Source organism: Pyxicephalus adspersus, chromosome 11 (genome assembly GCF_032062135.1).
Source record: "Pyxicephalus adspersus chromosome 11, UCB_Pads_2.0, whole genome shotgun sequence".
Taxonomy (NCBI): Eukaryota; Metazoa; Chordata; class Amphibia; order Anura; family Pyxicephalidae; genus Pyxicephalus; species Pyxicephalus adspersus.
The window spans coordinates 42,189,414-42,213,287 of record NC_092868.1 but is presented as its reverse complement, the minus strand read 5'-3'; the positions used below and the strand labels follow the sequence as shown (position 1 = coordinate 42,213,287).

The 23,874-nt window shown below is 38.0% G+C and overlaps 1 protein-coding gene across 1 annotated transcript in view; it reads left to right on the top strand.

Annotated features, from left to right (window-relative positions):
• The window catches only part of SLC35E2B (solute carrier family 35 member E2B), a 45,278-nt gene that overhangs the window by 4,137 nt on the left and 17,267 nt on the right, over positions 1–23,874 (top strand). Inside the window, exons 2-5 of the mRNA XM_072425246.1 lie at positions 14,132–14,613; positions 16,770–16,905; positions 21,964–22,091; positions 23,052–23,172. Coding sequence (XP_072281347.1) covers positions 14,280–14,613; positions 16,770–16,905; positions 21,964–22,091; positions 23,052–23,172 — 719 coding nt within the window. The 5' untranslated portion in view covers positions 14,132–14,279. The remainder of the gene's footprint in view (positions 1–14,131; positions 14,614–16,769; positions 16,906–21,963; positions 22,092–23,051; positions 23,173–23,874) is intronic.

The window sequence follows — 23,874 nt, the reverse complement described above, 5'->3', positions numbered from 1 at the left end:
AAAAGAACTGAATGTGAGAGTTCATAGAAGAGGCCATTTTTTATTATTATTATTAATAAACAGGATTTATATAGCGCCAACATATTACGCAGCGCTGTATATTAAATAGGGGTTGCAAATGACAGGGGGACAATGGAGTGATGGAAAGTAGTGAGGGTTTCAAAAGACAGATGAGCAAGTTTGAAAAAAATGGGTTTTGAGTACTCTTTTAAATGAGCAGAAAGTAGGAGCAAGACAATTCCAGAAAGTTGGGGCAACTCTAGAAAAGTCTTGGAGCCGTGTGTGTGATGAGTTTATGAGTGAGGAAGTCATTAGTAGGCCAATAAAGGAGTGAAGAGAGCGGCTAGGGGAGTATTTTTTTTACCAGGTCAGAAAGGTAAGTGGGACAAAAACTGTGGAAGGATTTGAAGCACAGGAGCACATGACAACTGAAGACAGTTTGTGTGGAAGAATGGGCCAGAAATCACACTTGTGCAATGCATGCGACTAGTACCGAAAACATCTTGAAGATGTCATTACGAACAAAGGCTTTTCTACTAAGTATTACATTTCATTAAGCGTGTTCAATACTTTTTCCCTGTGCCATTCCACATAACATAATAGAGTTATTTATGAACATATTTGTTTTGATTTCTTTGTGTGGATTACTTGAGTTGTTACCGACATCAGGTGTAAATTTCATATAAATAGCCCCATTAGAAATATATTCACTGAGAAAAACGTTGACATGTTCAATACTTATGGAGGTAGTTCATGGCTGGTGGGATATACTACCACACTCATTACAGTCGATGCATTTAACCGTGTGCCTCATAATTTAATCTAACTACAACTGATCAAAAAGTTTTGAAAATTTCTCAGATACATATATTATCAATTGTATCCCAATCAATTTTGCACCTGCAAAAAGAACATTTAGAGCTTTATCATTAAAGCAGTGAATTTGACATTCACTGCAACATTCCCTACTTGACAGTCTTCCGGGTCCACATGTTTCAAAGGCAGTAATTGATTCTCCACCAGGGAATGTTTCAGATTCACTACTTTAAAAATAGACCTTTAAGAGAAATTTGAATGAGCCCAGGTCAGTGAATGATTTTTTTCTTCCACCTAGCTGTGGTTTGCTGCAACGAGTTCCCCTTTTCATTGTATTAATACTAGTGTTGATGTTCGAATTCGGGTTGTCCCTATATTCGATCCGAATATGGCTGTTCGAATTCGGGTATACCCGAACCGAATTTTGCTGCATTCGACAGCAAAAATTCGGGAGGAAAAAAAAAATGGAGATACTATGTCCATTCATTGCCCTCCTATTGCCTGCGGTTACAGCTAATTGAAGGCACCTGCTTTCAATTAACTGTGACCGCACAGTTCCCACGGTCCAGGAATCCCACAATGACATTATGATTCATAATGTCATTGTGGGATAACCTGTAAAAAATAAAAAAAAACAAGTTTAAAATAAAAAACACATACAAAATAAATAATTTAAGAAAAAAAAAAGTTAAATTACACAAACACACACATTCATAAAATAATTTTAAATTAAAGCCTTGTCCGATTTTTTACTTATATTTTAACCCTTTCAGGGAATGAGTAAGGGGATTTATGTACCCCTGTACTCATTCCCCAGGGTGCGGCGGTGGAGATCTGGGAGTCTCCTTATTAAAGGGGGCTTCCAGATTCCAAAGACCTGCTAAAAATGTTTATAAAAGCCCCCATTGTTTTCAATGAAAGCTTTCATAAAAGCTTAAAAACGCTTGAAAAAGCCTCCATTGAGTTCAATGGAAGCGTTTTCCCGCGTTTTTTAATTTTTAAATGTTGCAAGCAACGTTTAAGATAACGCTCAAAGATGTGCCTGAAGGAAACGTCCTGGTGTAGATTAGCCCATGGGAATGCAGTCCGTGTAGACTAAAGCTGCATACACACGTCCAATAATTATCGTTAGAAACGACTGATGAACAACCAATTGGCCAAAAAAAGGGACCAAGGACACCAACGAACGAGGATTGTCGTTGGAAATGAACGACCGCCACGGTGGATCTGATTGGCCGACGATCTTTCACTATCTATCGTGTACGGTCGTTCAGTGATCGTGCATGTGTCTGCGGTACACTTTCTCCTTTACATGTCCCTCCCTGCATCGTTCAAACGATTGTAACTAGTGTGTGGACACTGTTGGTGGATTATATATGAACGATCATATTGTTACAGCATGTACAGAATTGTGCACAATATGATTGTTCAAGTATAATCGTGCATAATCGTTGATCGGTCGTAATCGTCCATTTTCTAACAATAATTATTGGAAGTGTGTACCTAGCTTTAGCCTAATATTGATTTGACAGGTGCTCTTTGATATTCATGTGAAGCACAGGGGTATGGAATAGTGTTATGTATCTTTTTATAATGTATCTTTTTATGTATCCTTTTACAATGTATCTTTTTATAATGTATCTTTTTATGTATCCTTTTACAATGTATCTTTTTATGTATCCTTTTACAATGTATCTTTTCATGTATCCTTTTACAATGTATCTTTTTATATATCCTTTTATAATGTATCTTTTTACATCTGTTTGGAGGCTGTAGAAGCTCTACACAGTGCTGAAACAATCCCAATTTTTTCTCCCATTGACTTTAATGGAATTCGTATGCGATGTTCGACCACCCGAATTTTTGTGCTATATTCGGTCGAACAGCTGCCGAATGGAATAGTGAGCTATTCGACCAACACTAATTGATACCATACTGCACTACATTAGATCAGCATGTTCTTTTATATTTTCCGTTTGAGAATCCTGTTCCAGTTTATCTCTTGTTTTAAAACTGACAATAATCAGGCTGTATTTACCCTTTGACACATCTTTGTATATCTCTGTATTTTATTGTTACAAGTTGGACACTTCACATCCTTGCACAGGAGCTATTAAGTTCCTGTTTATAAGCAGGGTATTGTCCATGTGGAATGGAGGAAATCTTGTAAACAAGAAAATGTATTCAAAATTGGTTAATTACCCAATATCGCTTAACAGATCTTTAGTGTAAGAAAAAAAAATGCTCCATGCACCTCTCATCAAACATTCAGTCACTTCACATCCTTGGGTCTTCTTTTTTCAGGTTCAGATTAGCAGGTGGTCTTCAATGCTGCTCTGATATTACATAGTTAGCTGTTAGCTCCGTTTGACGTGGAAAATCATCCCAAGGAAGTGTGTCCATGACTGTCTGGTGTTTGCATGGCATGTAGTGCTGAGGAAGTTAAATATTGCAGCTAATTTCCTTACTTTTGTTCCTTGCCTGACCTCCAAACAAAGAGTGAGCAACCCAGTAGTGTATATGTAGTAAATTGAAGTGAGCCTAGCAATGTGCATTCATTTGAAAAGAGCGAATTATGAGACGCACAGGAGGACGGGAAGGCAATTGTGGATGGCTGCAGGAAAGCAGGGCATGCAAAGAAAGACTAGCAGAGGGAAAGATGGTAAAAATTGGTGCGTGTGCACAGTATGGTGCTGAACATTGTCTGTGGACTAAAAAAGCAATCCAGGCAGCATGATCAGAGGAGCAATGAGGTATAGACCGGTCATTAAATTGGTTGCAGCAATAAATGAGATTTAGGCAAGTTTTGTAGGCAAAATAGGGAAGCGGTCTTGCAGGCAGTAAAAGGAACGATAAATAAACTAACGGCTGATATGCCTTTGTGATGATGAGATGACTGTGATCAGTGGGTATGTGGACCAACTGGGGCTGGTTTACACCCCAGGATAAAGAATTTGTCCATGGAGGTGAAGGGTAATGCCACTGGAATTAATTCACAAGAACAGGCCATGAGCCTATACCTGGTAAGGATAATTGTAGAGCTGGCAGGGGCATAGAAAATCAGCTGGAAAAAGAGAACAGGAAAGAAAGATGCATCTGTGTTTGATCAGGATGGGGCAAAATCTTCTATAGGAAGCACACAGGAGAAGGATTAGGGGCATATATGTAGTAGTGACAGGGTACTTTTAGACAGAAGAATTGGACATGTGGATGTAAAAATGCAAATAGACTAAACATGGAGAAAGCAAAGTGGCAGCAAAAATGATGGAAGTATAAAAGAATATAGAATCAAGCAAAGAAAGCAGAAATGGAGGGGGAGGACTTGAGAGAAAGCAATGTAAATAGTGGGGACAGAGGCAAATATGACAGTGGGAATGAAGCAGATAAGAATTTTTTTTTAAAATATTATTATAATTAGGCCTTTTGATTCCAATATTTATATTGGTTTTATATAAAGGGATAAAATGGGGATGACAAGTATATCAAGTAAAGATGAATTTCAGAATGTTAACAACCATACAATAAAGGGTAAGGGAACATAAAGGGGTTCAGTGCAGGTATAATTAAATATATGCCACAGAGATGCCAACTTCCTTAATCATGTATCATGACATATAATCATGACGTGACTAGGGACTTTGTAAATTATATGTCAGCACTATATAAATACTGTGTAATAATATTTATAATAGTGTGTGAGGAATAAAGGTTAAGAAGTTTTCCTAACAGTTCCAAGTTTAATTGCCCTTGCGTATTAAGAACCTCTCGTCAACCCGATGGGTAATTGAATTATAAAGCTAAGCTTGCTCTTTATAAAAATAGCAGAGCAGGGTTTTGTGCATACCAAGAGTTTTAATAAGTTCTGTTTTCTTTAGCTCCTGCTTTTGGCTTTGTCGGAGCTTCTGCTAGACATCTCTTTTGGACATTATTTTTTTATGCTCCACTAAAACTTAAAGCTAAGCTTTAAGCAGATATAAAATATACCAATTCAGATTTGTAGTCCCTAATACATTAATAGTTATATATTTGTATATTCTTGGAATGGAAGTACTTACATTTGACCAGGCACTACAGTGCTCAACCCAGAAAATTTTTTAAGCCGGGTGGGAAGAAATTTTAGGTGGGTGCCACCCAAAAACAGCCGAGTGGGTGCTGAAAAGTGCCAGGTGGTGCGCCCAGCTAAAAGTGCCTGGGGAGAACCCTGCACTAGCCTCTTGCATTCTATGTGGCGTTGAGGTAAAGAGGAACAATCATGCTCGCCTTGGGCGAGAAAGTGATGCTTACAGAGGCCACTTGACATCGTTCATTGATACCCCACAGCAGATCTATGAACAGCAATTAACTGCTATGCAAGACAAGTAAGAAGAACCTGCTTGCTCATTCTCCCTCCTCCCCTCTCCATAGAACAGAATGGGTGCTGTGTGCACCTCACTTCTTTGTTCATTTGTCAAAAATCTAACATTTGTATGCAGCCTAACTGTGCTGCTTCTCATATCGCTGTCCACTTGCAGGCTAGAGGGGGGTCAAGGACAACCTTGGAGTGAGAGGAGCATATCTCCACTGAGAATAGTATTACTAAGACAAAAGTCCCAATTTATTATGACCTTTGGTTCTGGTGACAAAGGGTAAAATTTTACCATCACTTTCTGTTCGAGGGGCAATGCTTACTACATACAAAGCTTACACTACTCTTGCAGATAGCAAGAGAATCTATTACTGAGCAAATAATTAAAAAAATACCAATGTAAGCTAACCTTTACTTCAAATTCTTGCACTTTGTTTATTATACCAAAATTTCCAAAAATGTGTGAAATATATAATATCAGAATATATAATAATTTTTGAGTTTTTGTTGGCATTTCGTCATGATTCTCACGTACATAGTTGGGCTCGGAGACTGCTAAACCAGTTCTAGGTGACAGGGAAATAATCTGTGTTCCTGATTCCTATGATGAAATTAAAGAAGGCTGTAAACACACTTATCCTGTTTTATTGGTATTTATAGCCACAGCTAGCAGTTATGTGGTTTTGTTTAATTTCCAAGCCTAAATGTTTATTAGACTCTGGCGTTTTTTTTAGAGATTTATCCATATCTAAATTTGCACACAATCTGATGTGTGGGAACCTAAATGCCATTTAGTACTATAATATATTCACTAAGGTTTATAGGCTAGTTCAGCGAAATGGTTGAATGCACATTTGAAGCACACACAGAAATAGGCTTATTATTTTTACATAGTATTTATATAGTGCCAACATTTTACGCAGCGCTCTACAAAGTCCATATTCATGTCACTGGCTGTCCCTCAAAGGGGCTCCCAATCTAACAACCCTATCTCGGTCATAAGTCTTTAATACATGCAGGTAATGTCCCGGCCGTGGTTTGAACCTGGGACAGAGCGCTGCAAAGGCCAGAGTGCTAACCACTAAGCCACCATTACACCCGACTTGGCTTCCAAAACATTTGTGGGTCAATGTACTTTTGATCCATTCACACCTCCTGTGCTGTTCAGGGGGGATTTGGTGGTCTATGGGTCTAAACCTTGTACAGATGTCAGATGATTGTTGTTTAAAATCATTTTTCATTATTGATTCCAGTGACAGATGAACAAATGAATGCTGCATACACAGCATCATTGTGCTCCATGGGAGGAAATGCAAGGAGCACTCCGATGTTCTCTCCTACAGGGTTAGGCACAGCAGTCATTGGCTAGGGTGGATTGAAAAACAATGTCATGGAACCACTGTGCATATTTCAGATGGGCACGACCATTCACCTTGCCAACAATCATGTGACATGTGTTAACATTTTTGCAGGCTGCAGTACCAAGAAATGAATCTTTAAAGTCTACTTGTAAACTAACATGTCTGACTGTAATGCAAAATATTAAGGAAATGCAGCATTTTTTCTGATGCAGGGCACCTTGATGCACAATACAGTAGAACCTCGGTTATCCAGCACCCAATGGGAATGGCCGATTCCGGATAAGTGTAGTTTCTCGTCTTCGGAGGTTAATTCCTTTTTTCTTTTTCTCCGCCAATCAGCACTGGACTTGAATGGGGAGACTTGTCCCCATTCACCTCTAGTGCTAAATGGCTGATAAAAGGTAAACCCTGATGACAGCTCGTCATCAGGATTTCCCTTTTATCAGCCAATCACAGAGCAGAGCAATCGGCGAAGCTCTGCTGACAGTTCCACTTTCCTGCAGCCCTAGCGGAGCTGTTTTATGTGTCCTTGGATAGAGAACACATGCCACAGCTCCGCTAGGGCTGCAGGAGCAATCAAGAAAGCGGAGCTGTGGGGTACCGGTTATCTGAATTTTTCGGTTATCCGAGTTCCAGATAACCAGGGTTCTACTTTATCTCGATATGTATGCATGAGTGGTCCATTGCCTGAATGCATTAAACCTAGAAACTTACTTGCTACATTTTCGTCACGATGGCTGCTTTTGGCATTTATAAGGATGGGTTTTCTGATGAAGACAACAGTGGTCCATGCCTGCGAAACAGGCACTGTATGAGAAGAGCATATTTGGGCCGGGGGGACAATCTAGATCTTTAGAGCTTTACTTTTGCAATGCTGGAATTTAGACAAGGGGGCCCAGACATTTCTAGTGGTGGCTCTGAATTCAAAATAAAAAACTGAGAATTGTCACCCTGTATCATTAAATATTTGAACAAGATCGCAAGGTATTATTTAAAAAAAAAACAGATTTAAAATTTTGGAACATTGCTGTTGAAATGACCAGGTTATGTTCATCTAAACCCTTCTTAGGTTTTGGATAGAGTAGGGAAGAACCCGTCTGAAGTGTAGGCAAACTTTCAGCAGCAATGGAGAAAAGTAATGTATGTACTGCCTAGAACCCTCGTCAGCTTTTTATTGCTACCTGTAAATTTGCAGGATTTCCCACACTTACTGTCTTGTGAAACCATTCTAATTGTGAACTTAAATCTAAACCAGGTTAGTAAGTAAAAAGGTTACCCTTGCAGTGGGACTGCTGTGGACCTTAATAGTTTAATGCTCCATTTGGTCACACAGCCGTTGATTTAATTTATCCTTTGCTCTGTGAGCACGGTCCTCCCCAATTCCAGTGATCTCCCCAGGCACGTTTCAGTAAAAACGCTGGTTTTGGGTGGTTCTAAGGAGTTGGGTCACAATACAGGGGCTACCACCTACCTACAGGTTCTTCCCACCCAGCCTAAAACAAATTCAGGATTGTAGGTGGGCCCTTGCTGACCTTACGATTTACTCCTCGCCCTGCATTTTATGTCATGACATTAGAGTACCTGTGACAGGTGAATAGGTGAAGAGAAGGAGCTTTGAGGGACCTGTTAGCAGCTGGAAGAAGCCTTTGAGAGCGAGAGGTAAGGTAAACTGTTTTGTATGTTTCCCCCAAATCTAGTCCCTAAAAGCCACATATATACCAGCCAGCTTCTTACTCCTTCTAAATCACACCCTGTTAAAATTTATTTAGATAAATATTAAAATTATGTGCAGAATCTGGCCCCCAGGATTGGACAGCCCTGCCCTACTCAAAAACAATCATTTAATTTTTGCAGTATTTTTGCAGCCCTATTGCAAGGGTGTTCATGATTGTTGAGTTCAGATTGAAGTAAAGGTAAAGTTCTATAATGAGGCCTAGGATGGTTGTAAAAGTCTGGAGGCTCAAATCCTCCCCCATTCAATTAAAACTTAAAAGAAACTCTTTAAATAATAAATATACATTTTCTTTTGCAGTCTTACCACAAGCCAAATGTATTAATACTAAACTTAATTATGCCTGGGGCCACATCCCTGAATACTGGAAATCAATAATATCTGCACCATAAAAAGAACGGTTGAACGTCTTGAAAGACTTTAGATGGAATAGCAATTGTTTTTTTCACAAAATAAAAATATGTTACCACTTGCTGACGCCAGCTGTCGATTGTGCAGATGCTTAATATTTAGGAATCAATGCTGCAGTGTGAGCAGATGACAGGGAGGGAAGCTGTGTGGGATTGCTGTATTCATAAACCTGTCTTTACAGTCTTTTGGTAATAATTATAATATGTGCGATTAAATAATCCAGATGTATTTTATATTTCTAGGTATATTACTTTGCTTTTGTAATATTTATTAATATCTCAACAAAGCTAACTAACAGTTGCAATCGCAGGTGGTAGTGTTGATGATAGCTTAGGCTACGTACACAAGTCAGATGATTCTTGTCCAATTATCGCTTCGGGGTTAGTATAAAATGTGTACTGTGTTCGTCGGTCCTGGCAGATCCATGAACAATAAAAGAAGCGCAATGCAAATTAAAGCAAAGAGAGCACAACGGGGTGCCGCTCGCTTGTTCTCCCCCTCTCCTCTCCATTGTGCAGAACAGCGTTGTATGTACAGCGCTCAATTATGGATCTTCCAGTCTTTCGTCATTGGAAAGGATTGTGAAAGATCCTTTCCAACAACAAAAGTCTTGTATATTCACAGCCTTAGTTATAAACTAAATACTTTTGGTTAAACATTTTTCATATTGTTTCACTTGACAGTATATGTTTAAGGCTATGTACACACATGGAATATTTGTCGTTGGAAAGGATCTCTCACGATCTGCATGATGCATGAACGAGCACTGTACATACAGCCCCATTCTGCTCTATGGAGAGGGAAGGGGAAGAACGACGGAGCGGCATCCTGCTCTCTCCCATTAAGATCGTCTGTGGATCCACCAGGATGGTTGTTCGGACAATGAGCACTGTACACGCGTAAGATTCTTGTCCGTATCAGCTCTGAGCCGATTACCAGACGAGAGCCATTGCACGGGTGTACCTAGCCTTAATCTTCAAACACCAGGTCACGAGAAGTTAAAAAGAGAAAAGTTTGTGTGATATTGGCATTGTTGCAGCGTGGTGCAGTAGGAGTGTCCTGCAATGTAAGTGCTGATAGAAGCTTGCCTGACAACAAACTCTGCAGATAGTACTGGTTATCTGTTACAGCTAAAGCATTTCACCACAACCCGGATTGCAGTTCACAGGTCAGTGGGGAGATCACCAGCAGGTGAGAGATTGTTCTAAGCAGTTTGTTCTGATCATGACATTTTGTCCAGATGTTAAATGTTGCAGAATATGTTCTAGAGCATTAGGCAAAGTATTAGTTTTTTTAAAATTAATAATTAATAATTTTATTATGACTATACTAGCTGTAGTATTTACATTTGTTTATAGTATTTACAGAAGGCTTTTAAGAGCTCACAGCACTTAGTCTCATGCAAGCACAAATGTATACTGTAGGGACAGATTTGTATTTATGTAAAAGAATTCCTGAAGGAAACCATACCAAGTGTAAGGATAACAGATGGCGGAATATAAATTACAAGAATTCCAACAGTCAAGTGTTTTACAGCACAGCCCAGTTCTTCACCCAACGCACAAATATTTGGCGCTGATATGCCGTACTGGAATAGTATTTGTGATGAAAAATTGATGACGTGCACTTTTGTAGCATATGTTCTAGAAATAGTTGTAGCAGGCTGGATAACAAAGCTGGAGAAACTAACATTGTGCTTTCTCAAACTATATGAGAACTTTTTGGATAGTGACAAAAAAGTGCCCAGGGCATATAAGGCTACGTGTGTGAGCTTGGTCTGGTTTCCAGGAAAAGATAAATGTTTTGTGGTCTGTTGTGTTCTATTGGCTGAAGCCAGCATCTCTTGGATATATATAAGGCTTGGCAGTGATTTCTGAGCACTGCACTGCCACGTTTTAGAACAGGGATTTTTTTTTTTTACAGATCTTACAGCTGCATAACAGCCGCAGGTCATAGGGGTAGATCCCCTATGAATTTATTGTATGCTCCTAACAAATATCTTTAAAAATTTAATTTTACCATTAATAATTATAAATACTTTTAATAAATAATTAAAGTAAGAAAAATATATTTCTATATAGATATATAGAATAGAGTAATGTGTAAACAATGTGCCTTTGAACTTGTTGGAAAATTTGACTACTACTGGAAGGTTTCGTAGCATAGCCCCCTTGCATGTCATAACTCTTTTTCTAGGCGTGCCTAATTGGGCTCTGTGCTGGCCCAGCTCCTCTGCCACCCCCACCCCCCCCACACACCTTCATAATCTTTTATGTAGCTATTGGGGTAGGAATGAAGGGAATGCTATAGAATTTTACTTGACTTACATCACCAAGTCTACCGGAGCTGCTGACACATTATTCAGTTTGAAGGTGCCCAACAAAAGTTTGGACTTTTGCATGTTTACACAAGAGGTTTTTACAAGTATTATCATTATTAATAAACAGGATTTATCTAGTGCCAACATAATTCCCAGCGTTGTACATTAAATAGGGGTTGCAAATAACAGACAGTGACACAGGAGGAGGAGAGGACTCTGCCCCGAAGAGCTTACAGTCTAGGAGAAAAAACGTACTTAAAATGTGTTAAACAAATTTTTATAGAGATTTCTGTTGAAATAAAAAGTTTGGCAACAGGGTTGTGTTAAGAAGTGATCACTTCGGATAAAAAAAATATTTGTTATGCTGTTCTGATATCTGAATGACTGAGCCAGCAGTCCTAATAATCTTTTCTGTATAACATGGCTACAGTGAAGTGTCTGCAATTAAGTAGGAACAGAGATTGATTGTGTTGTGGTATACAAAGACATGGTCCTTGGCTTTCCTTTTACATGTGTATCTCTGCTAGACAACATGCTTTTCTAAAGGAATGGAGGATTTTCTCAGCTGTACCTATATGTAGTGAACCCAATTTATGGGGATGACATTTGCAGGGAGAAAGTTTGAACTGAAAGGACCCTTGATCATCTGCTACACAGGGACATGTCTTTAAGGCCAGCAAAAAAATGTGAGAATTGAAGGGGTTTAATAGTGCATTATTTATTTATTAATTATTTAATAGCAATTTAATAATCATAACAGATTTAATAGTAAGTCTTTACTGCCTGGAGAGATTTTTATGCTTCACACACAGGGTCTCTTTTTATGCACTTAATCTTTCATGTTCCACATGATATCTGTGACTAATATATATATATAGAACAACACGCCTATAAATGTCAACCCATAAGGACATCAACCCCATTTATTTGAAGATCCCATATCCATTACAAGTGCCTGAGGAAGAAAAGTACAGAAACGTTTTTTCGTGATCCTCCCACTCGAGTGATCATGGGCTTCTTGTTTGTTGCTACAGAGTCCCCTAGTGTAAATGTGAGTACAAAAGTCTGAGTTGGAGTTCAGGGAAATATTAATGTCAACTGGAATCTGTTCTTTTACTCTGCCATGGTGGTATGTTGAATTGTAATATGATTTGTAGAGTAATGGTGACCCAGCCAGGTCCCGATCTGATGCTGTGGATTAGGTAAGGTCATAGGGAAAACAGTATTCAACCCAGAAAGTTTTTTGAGCTGTGTGGGAAGAAATTGTAGGTTGGTGGCAGCCCCAGTATTGTGACCCAACTCTTCAGTAACCACCCAAAAACAGCCGGTTGGTTACTGAAAAGTGCCGGGTGGTGTGCCCAGCTAAAAGGCACTGGGGAGATCACTGGGAAAAGGGCAGAATGCAGGTTACTGTTGGAGGCTTGCTGGGGGTAGACAGTGGACATGATCTAGTTGTACATTTTTTTTCCAATTGTTTGTGTTAGTCACATTCAGTGGATATTTAATGGACTTTTACAATAAACTCTTCTAATCCCTATTCATCACTCCTAAGCTAGCATTACTAACACACCCACCTCAGCATTTTACTTATTCTTATAACAGGGCTGTGTCTTGCAGCACTGTTTACATATACTCGGTTAAAATCTTTGGCATACGTTGTGCCTGTGTGCTGAAGACTTATAGACTTGAAGTCATCCCAGATGCTGCCTTTCAGGATAGAATATTGTTGGCTTTCATTTCTTTGCTGACTTGATTTTATAAGTGAAGGCCTGATATCCTTTTACTAGGTTAGCAACATACTGAAACAAGAACAAGCATACAGTCAAGGTTTCAAAACACCCTGTATGCACAGATCAACCCATACCTATAGCTTTAGGGCTTATAGATTTAAATACATGTCAAAAATGTGCATTGTTTTGGTCAGTTGTGTTCCAGCATACATGTAATTAAACCAAACAAACCAAAACAGTTGCCTAGTTAGCTTTACTACATACATATTAGTGAGTATAGTCTTGATTTGGTATAAGGGAGACTTTCTCAATCTTTTTAACATGGGAAATCCTTTAAATATTTTAAAGTTTTCAGGGAACCCCTTCTATATTTGCTAAAGTCACTCACAGTCAGCTCACAGAACTTAAGCATTTTGGTAAGGGGGAAGAATGCCCCTTACATTGCTGGCCAGTGAGAACAATGCCACCCTTACAGATAGTTATACTGACCTGAGATACACAAATTGCTCATTGCTTAAGGAACCCCTGGCAATCTCCAAAATAACCCTAGGGGTTCCACGGAATTCTTTTGAGAAACACTGCCCTAAGATGTAAGCAGAGGAAGAACTTGTGAAATTTGTAGTGGCTTCACTCTAACTCCGCAAGGACTAAAAGCATGAATAAGACATATTGGATCTAGTTGTCAAGATAGGTATGAATAATAGATAGCTGAGGGTATACTGACACCTTACTGTGTAATGTACTCATTCCAGAATACTAAAGAAAACCTGAATGGAAAGAAATATAAAGGATGCCATTGCTGACTTTTACATAAATATTGAAAAAATCTGGTTGCCTGTGGACCCAATACTTTGAATAACTGACTCAAAACAAGCATGCACTGAAACCAGAAAAGAGTCTGCCCTTCCTGGTCTGTAGAGACATTGCATAAATTATAATGGTATTTAAAGTGGATCTGAATTCAAAAAGTGAAGATTAACTATGTTATAAAGAACATGCGGTACAATTAGAGATCCAAGTATAATGTTCAGACCTCTCTCCCTGCAACATCGCTTTCAAAAGATTCTTGAAAAAGAAAAACAATATATTTACTATAGCACCTTTTCACAAGATTTGGGCTGCTCTGTGTTAACCAAGAACTTTCCAGGATTTTAAAATAAGTTTTTCCTAGGTGCCACAGTGGTGAGGTAAAGGTAAGTATAAAATGTAACATTTTTACTAATAGGGTCGATTTCAGCAGGTAATTTTTACAGGGAGCATTCTTTGATTGTGTTGAAGCACGGTGGAGACATGTAGGCGATCATAGGCGAATGAATTATTTATCCTTTTTTATTGGTTTAATAAATCTTAAGCATGTATTTCTTTTTATGATCTGGTTTACATCATCACTTTTTTTCTTATTTTTTTTTCCTTCAGGTCACAAAGCAAAACCCTTAAGGTACACAGAGGATAGGAGTAAATGGAAATATGTTTGGGCTGTGCTGAGTCAAGCTATGTCACTGCGTGCCGGTGCCCTTTCGTGCCTGATGGAATGTGTTGAACAGATGACCCATTTCTCAGGTCTATGACTGTCAAGATGCCGTCTGGGAACCTGCAATCCCCGGAGGACTCCAAAGCTCTCCTTTCCCAGGAGAAATCGAAGAGTAAAGGTCCTTTTCATATGGGACCTCTTTTCCCGCATCGGGCTGAGAGGATTGTCATCACACGAAGTGACAGTGTTCCAGAAGAGAATGTACTGCAAATCACTATTACAGAAACAACCATTATCGAGTCTGACCTGGGAGTGTTCAACTCTAGAGCCCTCATCTACCTCACGTTATGGTTTTTCTTTAGCTTCTGTACACTCTTCCTTAATAAATACATCCTCACCTTATTGGAGGGGGAGCCAAGCATGTTGGGTAAGCTTTTGTGCATTGCTAATTTCATATCACTTGAAATAATAAGTGTACTTTCATTTTAGTAACATCTATTTCAAATCCCCAAAACAAAAATGGTCTGTTCTGAAGTTATCCAATCCCTAGATAAATTGCTACATTAATCGTTTTAATCAGAGTTTTTCTACTTATTTTTACCCAGTGATCTTGTAAAAAACACATTTATATCCCTGCATGGCTACATCATTTACTCCACTGTATCTGATTGCTTCCCAGGCTGGACTTCAAGCATGTCTGCCTTTGTTCTTCATTATCACATGAACAGATAAGATTTGTAATTTAAAAAAAGAAATATATGGTTGTGCTTTTTATTTCTTTTATAGTCATAGAAGGAGGTTTTCTAAAATTCCCGAATAGGTTCACAGCCTAAAAAAAAATTCAGTACATGTGAGGGCATATTTTATTGAATTGAATTAAGAAACAAATTGCATGTACACCCCAATACTTTCTTAGAAAAAGAGTTACACACTACACATTTGTTTGTTAAGTGAAAGCAGCCAAAAATCCACGTTAATGGACCAACTGATCCTGGGGGAAAAAGGAGCCATAGCCCCTCAAAAAAATCTGGCATTGCCAATTGCTAGTTGAGTCTAGATCAGTGAGCTCAGATGTCTGCTTATACACATATTTTATGCGGCTAACTGCTCAAAGCTTTCCATCTTTGGGTTGGAAATAGAGATCACATTAAAGCATAATGTATATTTACTTTCACTAAACATTAGCTAAAGCATTGCAAATCGTAATCAGTTATGTTATTCTTTTTTGCATCTTTCCTTTGCACAATCTCCTGCACCCCCTTTGTAGCTTCCTCTTGTCCTTAAACATGTAATGTGGCTGCTGCAAGTTATTTCTTAAGGTTAGTTACCTAGTGATGACAGCAACAGTCAATCTAGGCTATGCAATGTGTTTGCATATCTGCCTAAAGTCTTCATTGGAAAAGAGTGTGACAGAGTAAAAATGTAGGTGAGAATTGATAGAAAGATATAATGCATACTTATAGCTGCAGTACTTATAATCTAACAAGGGAGATGTTGTCATGAGGAAAGAGCAGGGAGATGCCACTCCAAATTGCCTTTCCGATAACATACTTGGGGACAAGACTTTTAAGTGTTACTCAACTGCAGGAGATATTAAAGACAGGGATTTGTTGGGTGGCATGGTTGCATAAGTCTCAGGACTGGTTGTGCAGTAATACAAATCCTTTGCAGGTAAGAAGCTTCAGTACATGTATTTTCTCACTATAGTGATCTCATTTTACCAGGTGTTCTTCCAGATTGGATCTAATACTGGTCTATACAGCAGCTCTGCATCCTCTGCAATTACTTAAAAAATTATGATAATATGTACATCCAGAGTTCTTCTGATGATCTGCATGGATTGGATGTATTTTATTTACACAGAAATAGTCAGTAGAGTAGAAACTGTAGTAAACTGTAATGCAAACACATTCTAGTATATATCTAATGTTACAAAAATAAACTTGTGATACAATAAAACATGTAATAAACTGTTTATAGATGGGAAATGTTTGAAACAAAATATTGTACTTGTGTAAAAGGTTTTTCAATCAGGTCTCGGCCAGCACTGCTAGACAAAGAAGGCTTTCCCTAGAAAACATGTTGATGTATTTTTCAGTAGGCTGGCAATATGTAGGAGAGCCAAATTCCTTTCTCAGCTCAGGGCCCTGTCAACAAATCTTTTGTTTTCCCAAGGTGAGTTCAACAGCACCAAAACAAAATGTTGGCCAGTGACCTTAGTAGCCCATTACTAGTCATCCACTGCTAGGAAATAGAATATCAATTTCTCTATGCATTTCATTCTGTGACTTTCCTGTTACAGCCACGTGAAAAAGAAAGTACTCCCTATTTTTGTTAATTAAAAGACACATTGCAATCTTTTGTGTGTCTTTTTCCGCACTTGATGTTATATTTTATTAATTTTAGAACCTGATTTTTTTTTAATGTCCATATACACAAAACCTTAGAATTGAAAGTGGCTGTACTTTTGTTTTCATATGACTGTGAAAAAGAGGCAAATAAAAGGGGAACTGGGACTATCAGTTGTGCCTGGATACTTGCTTATTGTATGGTGTATCTTTTTTTAATTTGTCTCTGTTTCAGGTGCTGTACAAATGCTAATGACCACTTTTATTGGCTGCATCAAGATGTTTATTCCCTGCTGCCTGTACCAGCACAAAACACGTCTCAGCTATCCTCCAAACTTCCTAATGATCATGCTGTTTGTTGGGCTTATGAGGTAATTCCACATTGTGGTAATTGAGCATACTGCATTCTGTATTGTCATTATGTTACAAGGTAAATGTGCAGAAGTTTATCTCCTATTGTGAAAGATGCAGCTGACCATAGAGGTCATTTATGTCCAGACCAATCCTGTATAAAGACAGAGCTTATGATTTTGGAGACTTTAAGAAACACCTGTAATGTGCTGCATAAATTAAGGAATGGATATAGACAGGACTTTGAAGGCATATATAAAAAAGTATTAAAACATTTTAATTGATACATCATATTAAAATCAAGATTGGAAGGTTATTAAGCAGTGTTCTACAAAAGAGGCACTGCAATCCTCTATTTCAAATTTACAGACTCACATGAAGATTTGTTTTAAATATCATATATAACATAGTTGGTATACTGGTAACAAGTTTCACAAAAAAGGGCAGTATATCATGGACGCGTTTTGCGGTATAACACTGCTTCTTCAGGATGAGGCTTATTGGGAGACATGAAATTCAACAAACATTATAGTGTATAGTATAAAGATCTTGCAAAATGTACTCAAAATCAAATTTTTACTTGCATACTTACATAGATGATACTCACTTCAAGTATCACTTTCCAAACGCAAATGCAGGTTCATACAGGAAAGGAGCATAAGAGGACAGTGACCGCTAACAAACAGACAGCAGCAATCCCATAAAGCAGAACTTATTGGACATTATACAATTTAATATAAAACCTCAGCATGAAGGCATCTTATAAAGACATACATTGAGATGTATACTAATCATTCGAGGACCATATATATATATATATATATATATATATATATATATATATATATATATATATATATATATATATATATATATATATATATTCTCAACAGAAAGTACGCCTTAGGGTGCCAATCAATGTTTTCTAAAAACCTAAAGCAATGCTTACCCAAAACCAATTGTGGTAGGAGTGTGCCTAGGAAGAATAATATATTCCTTCATAGAAGATGGTTACTTGGAGCTGCCCTGTTAGAAGCGTCCACAACCAAGCGTGCTTCCTCTAAACATGTGATATACATGAAACGAAGTAAATAGTAATAAGGTACATGTAGCATTTATAAATACAGATTATGGTTAATATAACCGCAAGTTAAAAAACCTAATTCAATGTGAAAAAGATAACAAAGAAGGAAAAGGTAATGAAAATGAAGAATAAAGAACCCATATGTGCACATATAAAATGGCCTATATATGCAGATCAATAGTGATGCACATATAAGGAAATGCATATGAATATATACATAAGCAGAGATAGCCACAATATATATTTTAATTTGGTATTATGAATAAACCTATTCTAAAAATGGCTTTTAGCTTATGATCTCGTTAAGATCTGGTTTTTCTATTGCCTTTAGAGCAAAGATGAATTTGGTTTCTCTTTTTAGTAATACCGTAGTTTATCCAAATTACCACCTCTTTCATTAAGAATTACTTGATCCAAAATGATGAATTTCATTTCACTGGCGTTGTAATTGTGTCATGTACTCATATGATAACCTAATGGGGTGATAATTTTACCACTTCCTACATTATAAAAAGTGTTCGTAAATTCTTTTTCCTAAGTTTCTTGTAGTTTTTCCTACATAGTACCTCCCACAATTACAAAACATCAAATATACAACTCCCTTTGATTCACAATCAAAGTAGTGACAAGGAGTATACTTGATAGGAATCCTAAAGTTATCCTTATTAGAATGGATCCACTGGCATTGATTACATTTTTTACATGGGTATGTACCCATATTCGTATAGGGCAAAGATGAGATACAGATATCAGCTTTGAGATGACTTTTAATTAATTTATCCTTTAGGCAAATTTCTGTAGGGAATAGATGGAACTTTTGTAATATGCCTACTTATCTATGGGTTCGCCTTAAGAAGAGGCCAGAACTGTTTAATTATATTTTTCATCCCCTGGTGATTTTGAGAATATCTAGTTATGATGTTTGTTGTGTATTCTACCCTCTGATCCTTGTTACCAAACAAGAACTGTGCACGAGATAGCCTGTTGGCTTTTTTTATAAGCTTTCTTAAGTGTTCTATGACTGTATCATCTTACTAGAAGTCTATTTTGTAAGTTCTGGGCTGCCACTTGAAAGTCACTATATTGAGTGATATTCTACGCTGTCTCACGTATTGTGTGTAGGGAATGCTATTCTTAAGATTACATGGGTGTGCACTTTTCGCAGATAAAATTGTATTTCCTGCGGTGGCTATGCGATATAAGTTGGAGGTCAGGGTATTTGCGTTATTCTTAATTATCAATACATCTAAGAAAGGAATCGAACAAAGATATTAGTTATTTTGCGTTTTTGAGTATATTAGAGTTATTTTGAAACTTCAAAAAGAATTCATTTATATCCATCATGGATGGAGATGAGATGAGAAATACATCATCGTAATACCTTCTCCGCAATAGGATGTGGGGAAGGTATATCGACAAGGTCTTATCTGAAAGTAGGTCTTTCTCCCATCCCCCCAGGTACAGGTTTGCGTAAGTGGGAGCACAGCGTGTCCCCATAGGAACTCTCTGTACCTGGAGGTAGGTGTGTCCATCATATATAAAGATGTTTCTGTGGAGGATATACTTCAACAAAGACAATATAAAATGATTTTGCAGGACTGTATCCTGACCTAATCCTCCTAAGAACTTTTTAATTACATTAAGGTCTTTTTTCATGGGGGATGCTTGAATAAAGCGCCCCTATATCAATGGCCACAAGAATTGCCTCCTCTGGAACACTGAGATCATCAATAATTTTGAGCAACTGAGGAGTATCCTTCAAATATGGGGGCAGACCAAGTACAAAGGGGCGTAGATTTTTGTCCACTAGTTGGCTGGCGTTGGAAGCTATGCTTCCAATGCCAGCCACAATAGGACGTCCAGGCGGGTTGGTGGAGTTCTTAAGTATTTTGGGAAGGGCATAAAAAGTAGGTAGAATCGGGAACTTAACATTCCAAAAATCATATGTACCCTTATCAGTGGCGCCAGATAGTAGTGCCTCATGTAACAAATTCAGTATAAAATGTATCTACAGTACTATCTGGTATACCCTAGTACCAATCCTTGGTATTTAAAATGTTGTAACACATTTTTTTATACTGCCCCTTCTCCATTACTACTACGTTGCTACCTTTGTCCGATGGTTTAGTTATAATTGCTGAATTTTTCTCCAAATTGGAAATAGTCTGTGATTGACTTTTAGTAACATTACTTGGTTTGCCCTTACAGGGATTCCAATCCATCACTGCCCTTGATACCTGTTGGACAAAGGTGTACAGGTTGGCATTCTGCTTTAAATCAGGGAATCGGGTAGACTTTGGAGGGCTGTACAAATCGGATCCAACAAAGGTCTCAATACTTGTGCATGAGTCCTCATTGACGCTAAAATCTAATGCATCAAACTCAAGCCATTCTTTTAAATGACCTTGTTCCTGTATTGCATTTATCATTGCATAAATAAAGGATTTACTTTTTTGCCTGGATTCTATAGGTTTACCTATCTATTAATTTAGGAGCTTTCTGGAAGCCTTAAATTCTAAGCAGCACAACAATTCTCTTTCCTGCACTTCCGCCTGCTCCATACTGTTTATTTGCTAGTAAAGCTTCAAGTGATGGGTCATTTGGAAATTTTATAGCTTTTAGGGCTTTTGGGGCGGACTTAAAAGCCATTGAACATATTGGCTTTTTATTCTGGTAAATATTTTACTGTCCATGAGACAGGTTTACTTATTAAGCAGAGCATTTTATGTACACACAGCTTAAGCAACTGTAGGTAACTGAAGACAGCTCTGTTTCCTCCCACTGCTTCAGTAACATACAAAATGTTCTTTTCTCCTAGATCAGTAAAAAGTTGCACCACAGAAATAGAAAATCTTTAATATATATTTAAATACATTTAAAGAAGGGTACTGCTATTCAATAAACGTAGCACAAAAGGTAAATGTATCAGATTCAAATGTTTATATTGAAGTGACTGAACGTTCATGTGACATATAGTTGTGTGGTGCTATCCATCAAGTTTGTGGACAGAGAGATATGCCAAAGCTTGCTTTTAAGAAAAAAAAAGTGTAGCGCCCCACTAGCCCTCAGGCTTAAGCTGCGTACACACTTAATATTCGTTAACAAAAAAGTGCACAGCAACACCGACGAGAGAGGATTGTCGCTGGAAACAAACAACCGTCCTGGCGGATCTGTTTGAGCGACGATTGTTCACTATCTATTGTGTGTGCAGTCATTCAGTGATCGTGGATGGTTCTGCAGTATACTTTCCCCTTTACATGTCACTTCCTGCATCACTCAAACAATCGTATCTAGCGTGTGTACACTATTGGTGGGTTATATTTGAATGATCGTATTGTTACAACATGTACAGAATTGTGCACAATACGATCGTTAGTCGTTCGTTTTCTAATGATAATTATTGCAAGTGTGTACCTAGCTTTAGTCCACACTGACGTTTTCTTCAGCACTTAATCTGAGGCTTTAAAGCCCATGTTTGAAATTCCCATGCATTCCAATGATTTGTTCTACACCAGGTCTTTCCTTTGAGGTACATTTATGGACGTTACCTATAACGATGCTTGCAATGTTGAAAAAATTTAAATGCAGGGTTAACGCTGGAAAACACCCCAAAACGGGGGTAAACCCTTCCATTGATTTAAATGGTGCGTTTTTCTTGCATTTATAAGCATTAAAAACGTAAATGCGGGAAAATGCAGCAAAGACGTTTTCCTGTGTTTCAAAGGCAAGCTTTAAAAAAAACGCTAGCTAAAGTGCATATAAACGCAGTAGGACCGTTTACATGCGTTTTTAAAAACGTCCTTGTAGACCCAGCATTAATGACATTCAGAAGCCACAACCTCCCTTTTTTGTCCACTTGTACTCTTGCTTATGGAAAATGCTGATCACATTCTGCTGATTTCTCCTATAGCAAATTTGTATAACAGACTGTATACCATGACTGTTCCTAATCTGATTTTTCTAACATTTGCCATCATACTTCACGCTTTTCCAGATTTTCCACCGTGGTCCTAGGTCTTGTCAGCTTGAAGAATGTGGCAGTGTCTTTTGCAGAAACTGTTAAAAGCTCAGCACCTATTTTTACAGTTATAATGTCCAGACTGATACTAGGAGAGTACACAGGTGAGTCCATGATTACTGTATACCACAAAGTTCACTTTAGCACTGTGAAAAACTCTGTCATCTCTAAAGATTGTAAAAGATAATAACAAGTTTATACAAAGCACAATTATTATTTTGCCTCTGACCTAAATTAACAACCCTTGGCGCATCTCAGATGCATACTGACCTACATTGGACAAGCACAGCAATGTAACCAAATTCTTCTTTACCCTGTCCACACCTGCACATTTTCGCCCTATAGACGTTTAAATCCTATGAAATCTGAACTGTTTTTATAATTGCCCCTTTGGAATACTTAGGGTTCTTTTGTTGAACCCTACACAGTCAGACTGAAAAAATATTTTGAGTTAGAGTTGCTGAAGATACTTGCAGGACAGTCATATGATACAGACAAGTATCCAAGGTGAGCAAGGAGTTGTAGGTTTAGGTCCAGAAGGGGAAGGTTGTAAGATGACAGCAGTTTTTTTCCATAAAAGTACAGTTTTTTTTTTTAAAGGAGACCTCCTTGAGGGATGTATGGAAGCTGCCATTGCTAACAGCTTGCCATCTTTCATGAAAATGCTGTGGCATTATTACTTAAGGTTTTGGAAGGTCCTGTATTTTCACTATCTGAGATTCAATAAACCTTTTTTTTTAGAATTTTGGTGCATTTGGATGCCATTGCAGGCTCTTGCCGTGTAGGTTTATGTTGTGGAAGGTTTTTTAATGCTTCAATATGTGTAGGTAAGACATCGGTGGCAGGTTCTGCCAGGATATTCTTTGTTTTTTATATTTGCAGAGCCAGATTTAGGTCTTTCTAAAGAACAGAAACCCAGCAATGATTAGGATAATAATAATAAAAAAAAAACAGCATGAAAGCTACAGCCCTGGTTTGTGTCCCCTAAGTCACTGTACATGCAAAGCTTTGACATAATTTTTTTAACTTCAGTTCCCTTTACCTTTAATACTCCTATTTTGCAGGAATGATGGTGAATCTGTCCCTTCTGCCAGTGATGGGCGGTCTTGCACTCTGCACTGCAACTGAAATCAGTTTTAATGTTCTTGGTTTTTCTGCAGCCCTATCAACAAACATCATGGACTGGTAAGATCATTGTGGTACCCTTGTCAGAGTTAATTATTTGTGGAGGAAATGCCATTTGTTTAGGTTGCTAGTAAATATAAGATAGCATATTATCCCATTAAAAATATTTTGGTTGCTAAAAGGACTACTTATCATTAAGTAAGAAAGTAAAGGTATCCTTTAATATACCTCTTTCTTTCCTCTAAAATACTTTTTTCCACACTCACTGCATGGGCCTGACAGTTTAAACTAGCTTTCCCCAGATCCAGCAATAGATTGCTTGTGCGACCACAGCTGCTTGCCGAAATCTTCCTGTCTAGGCCTGCTCATGCACCTTGCACTCTCATTCAATTATATGGAAGGCATATCTGGAATACAAACCCATCATCCAGGAGTTCCATATGGTTAAATGAGAGTGCAGAATGCATGCTTGGGCTGGGCCAGGTAGAGTTCTGACAAGCGGCAATGTAATGCTTAATTAATTTTGTACAGCTAATATATAGAAGAGCTCTGTATAATGTTAGGGGACTAATGAATAAGTGTAACTGCACCTAATAGGGGCAACAATAGTGTAACTGCACGTTTAGTGCATGTTTTCTGCAAATTTATGTTTGCCTGCTTTGATTGGTATGAGACAGTAATTTAAGTAGTAAACCAAGTATGAGGATGATAACACCTTTTATACTCATTCAAAAACAACAGAGGTAATTCCCACGTCTGCCC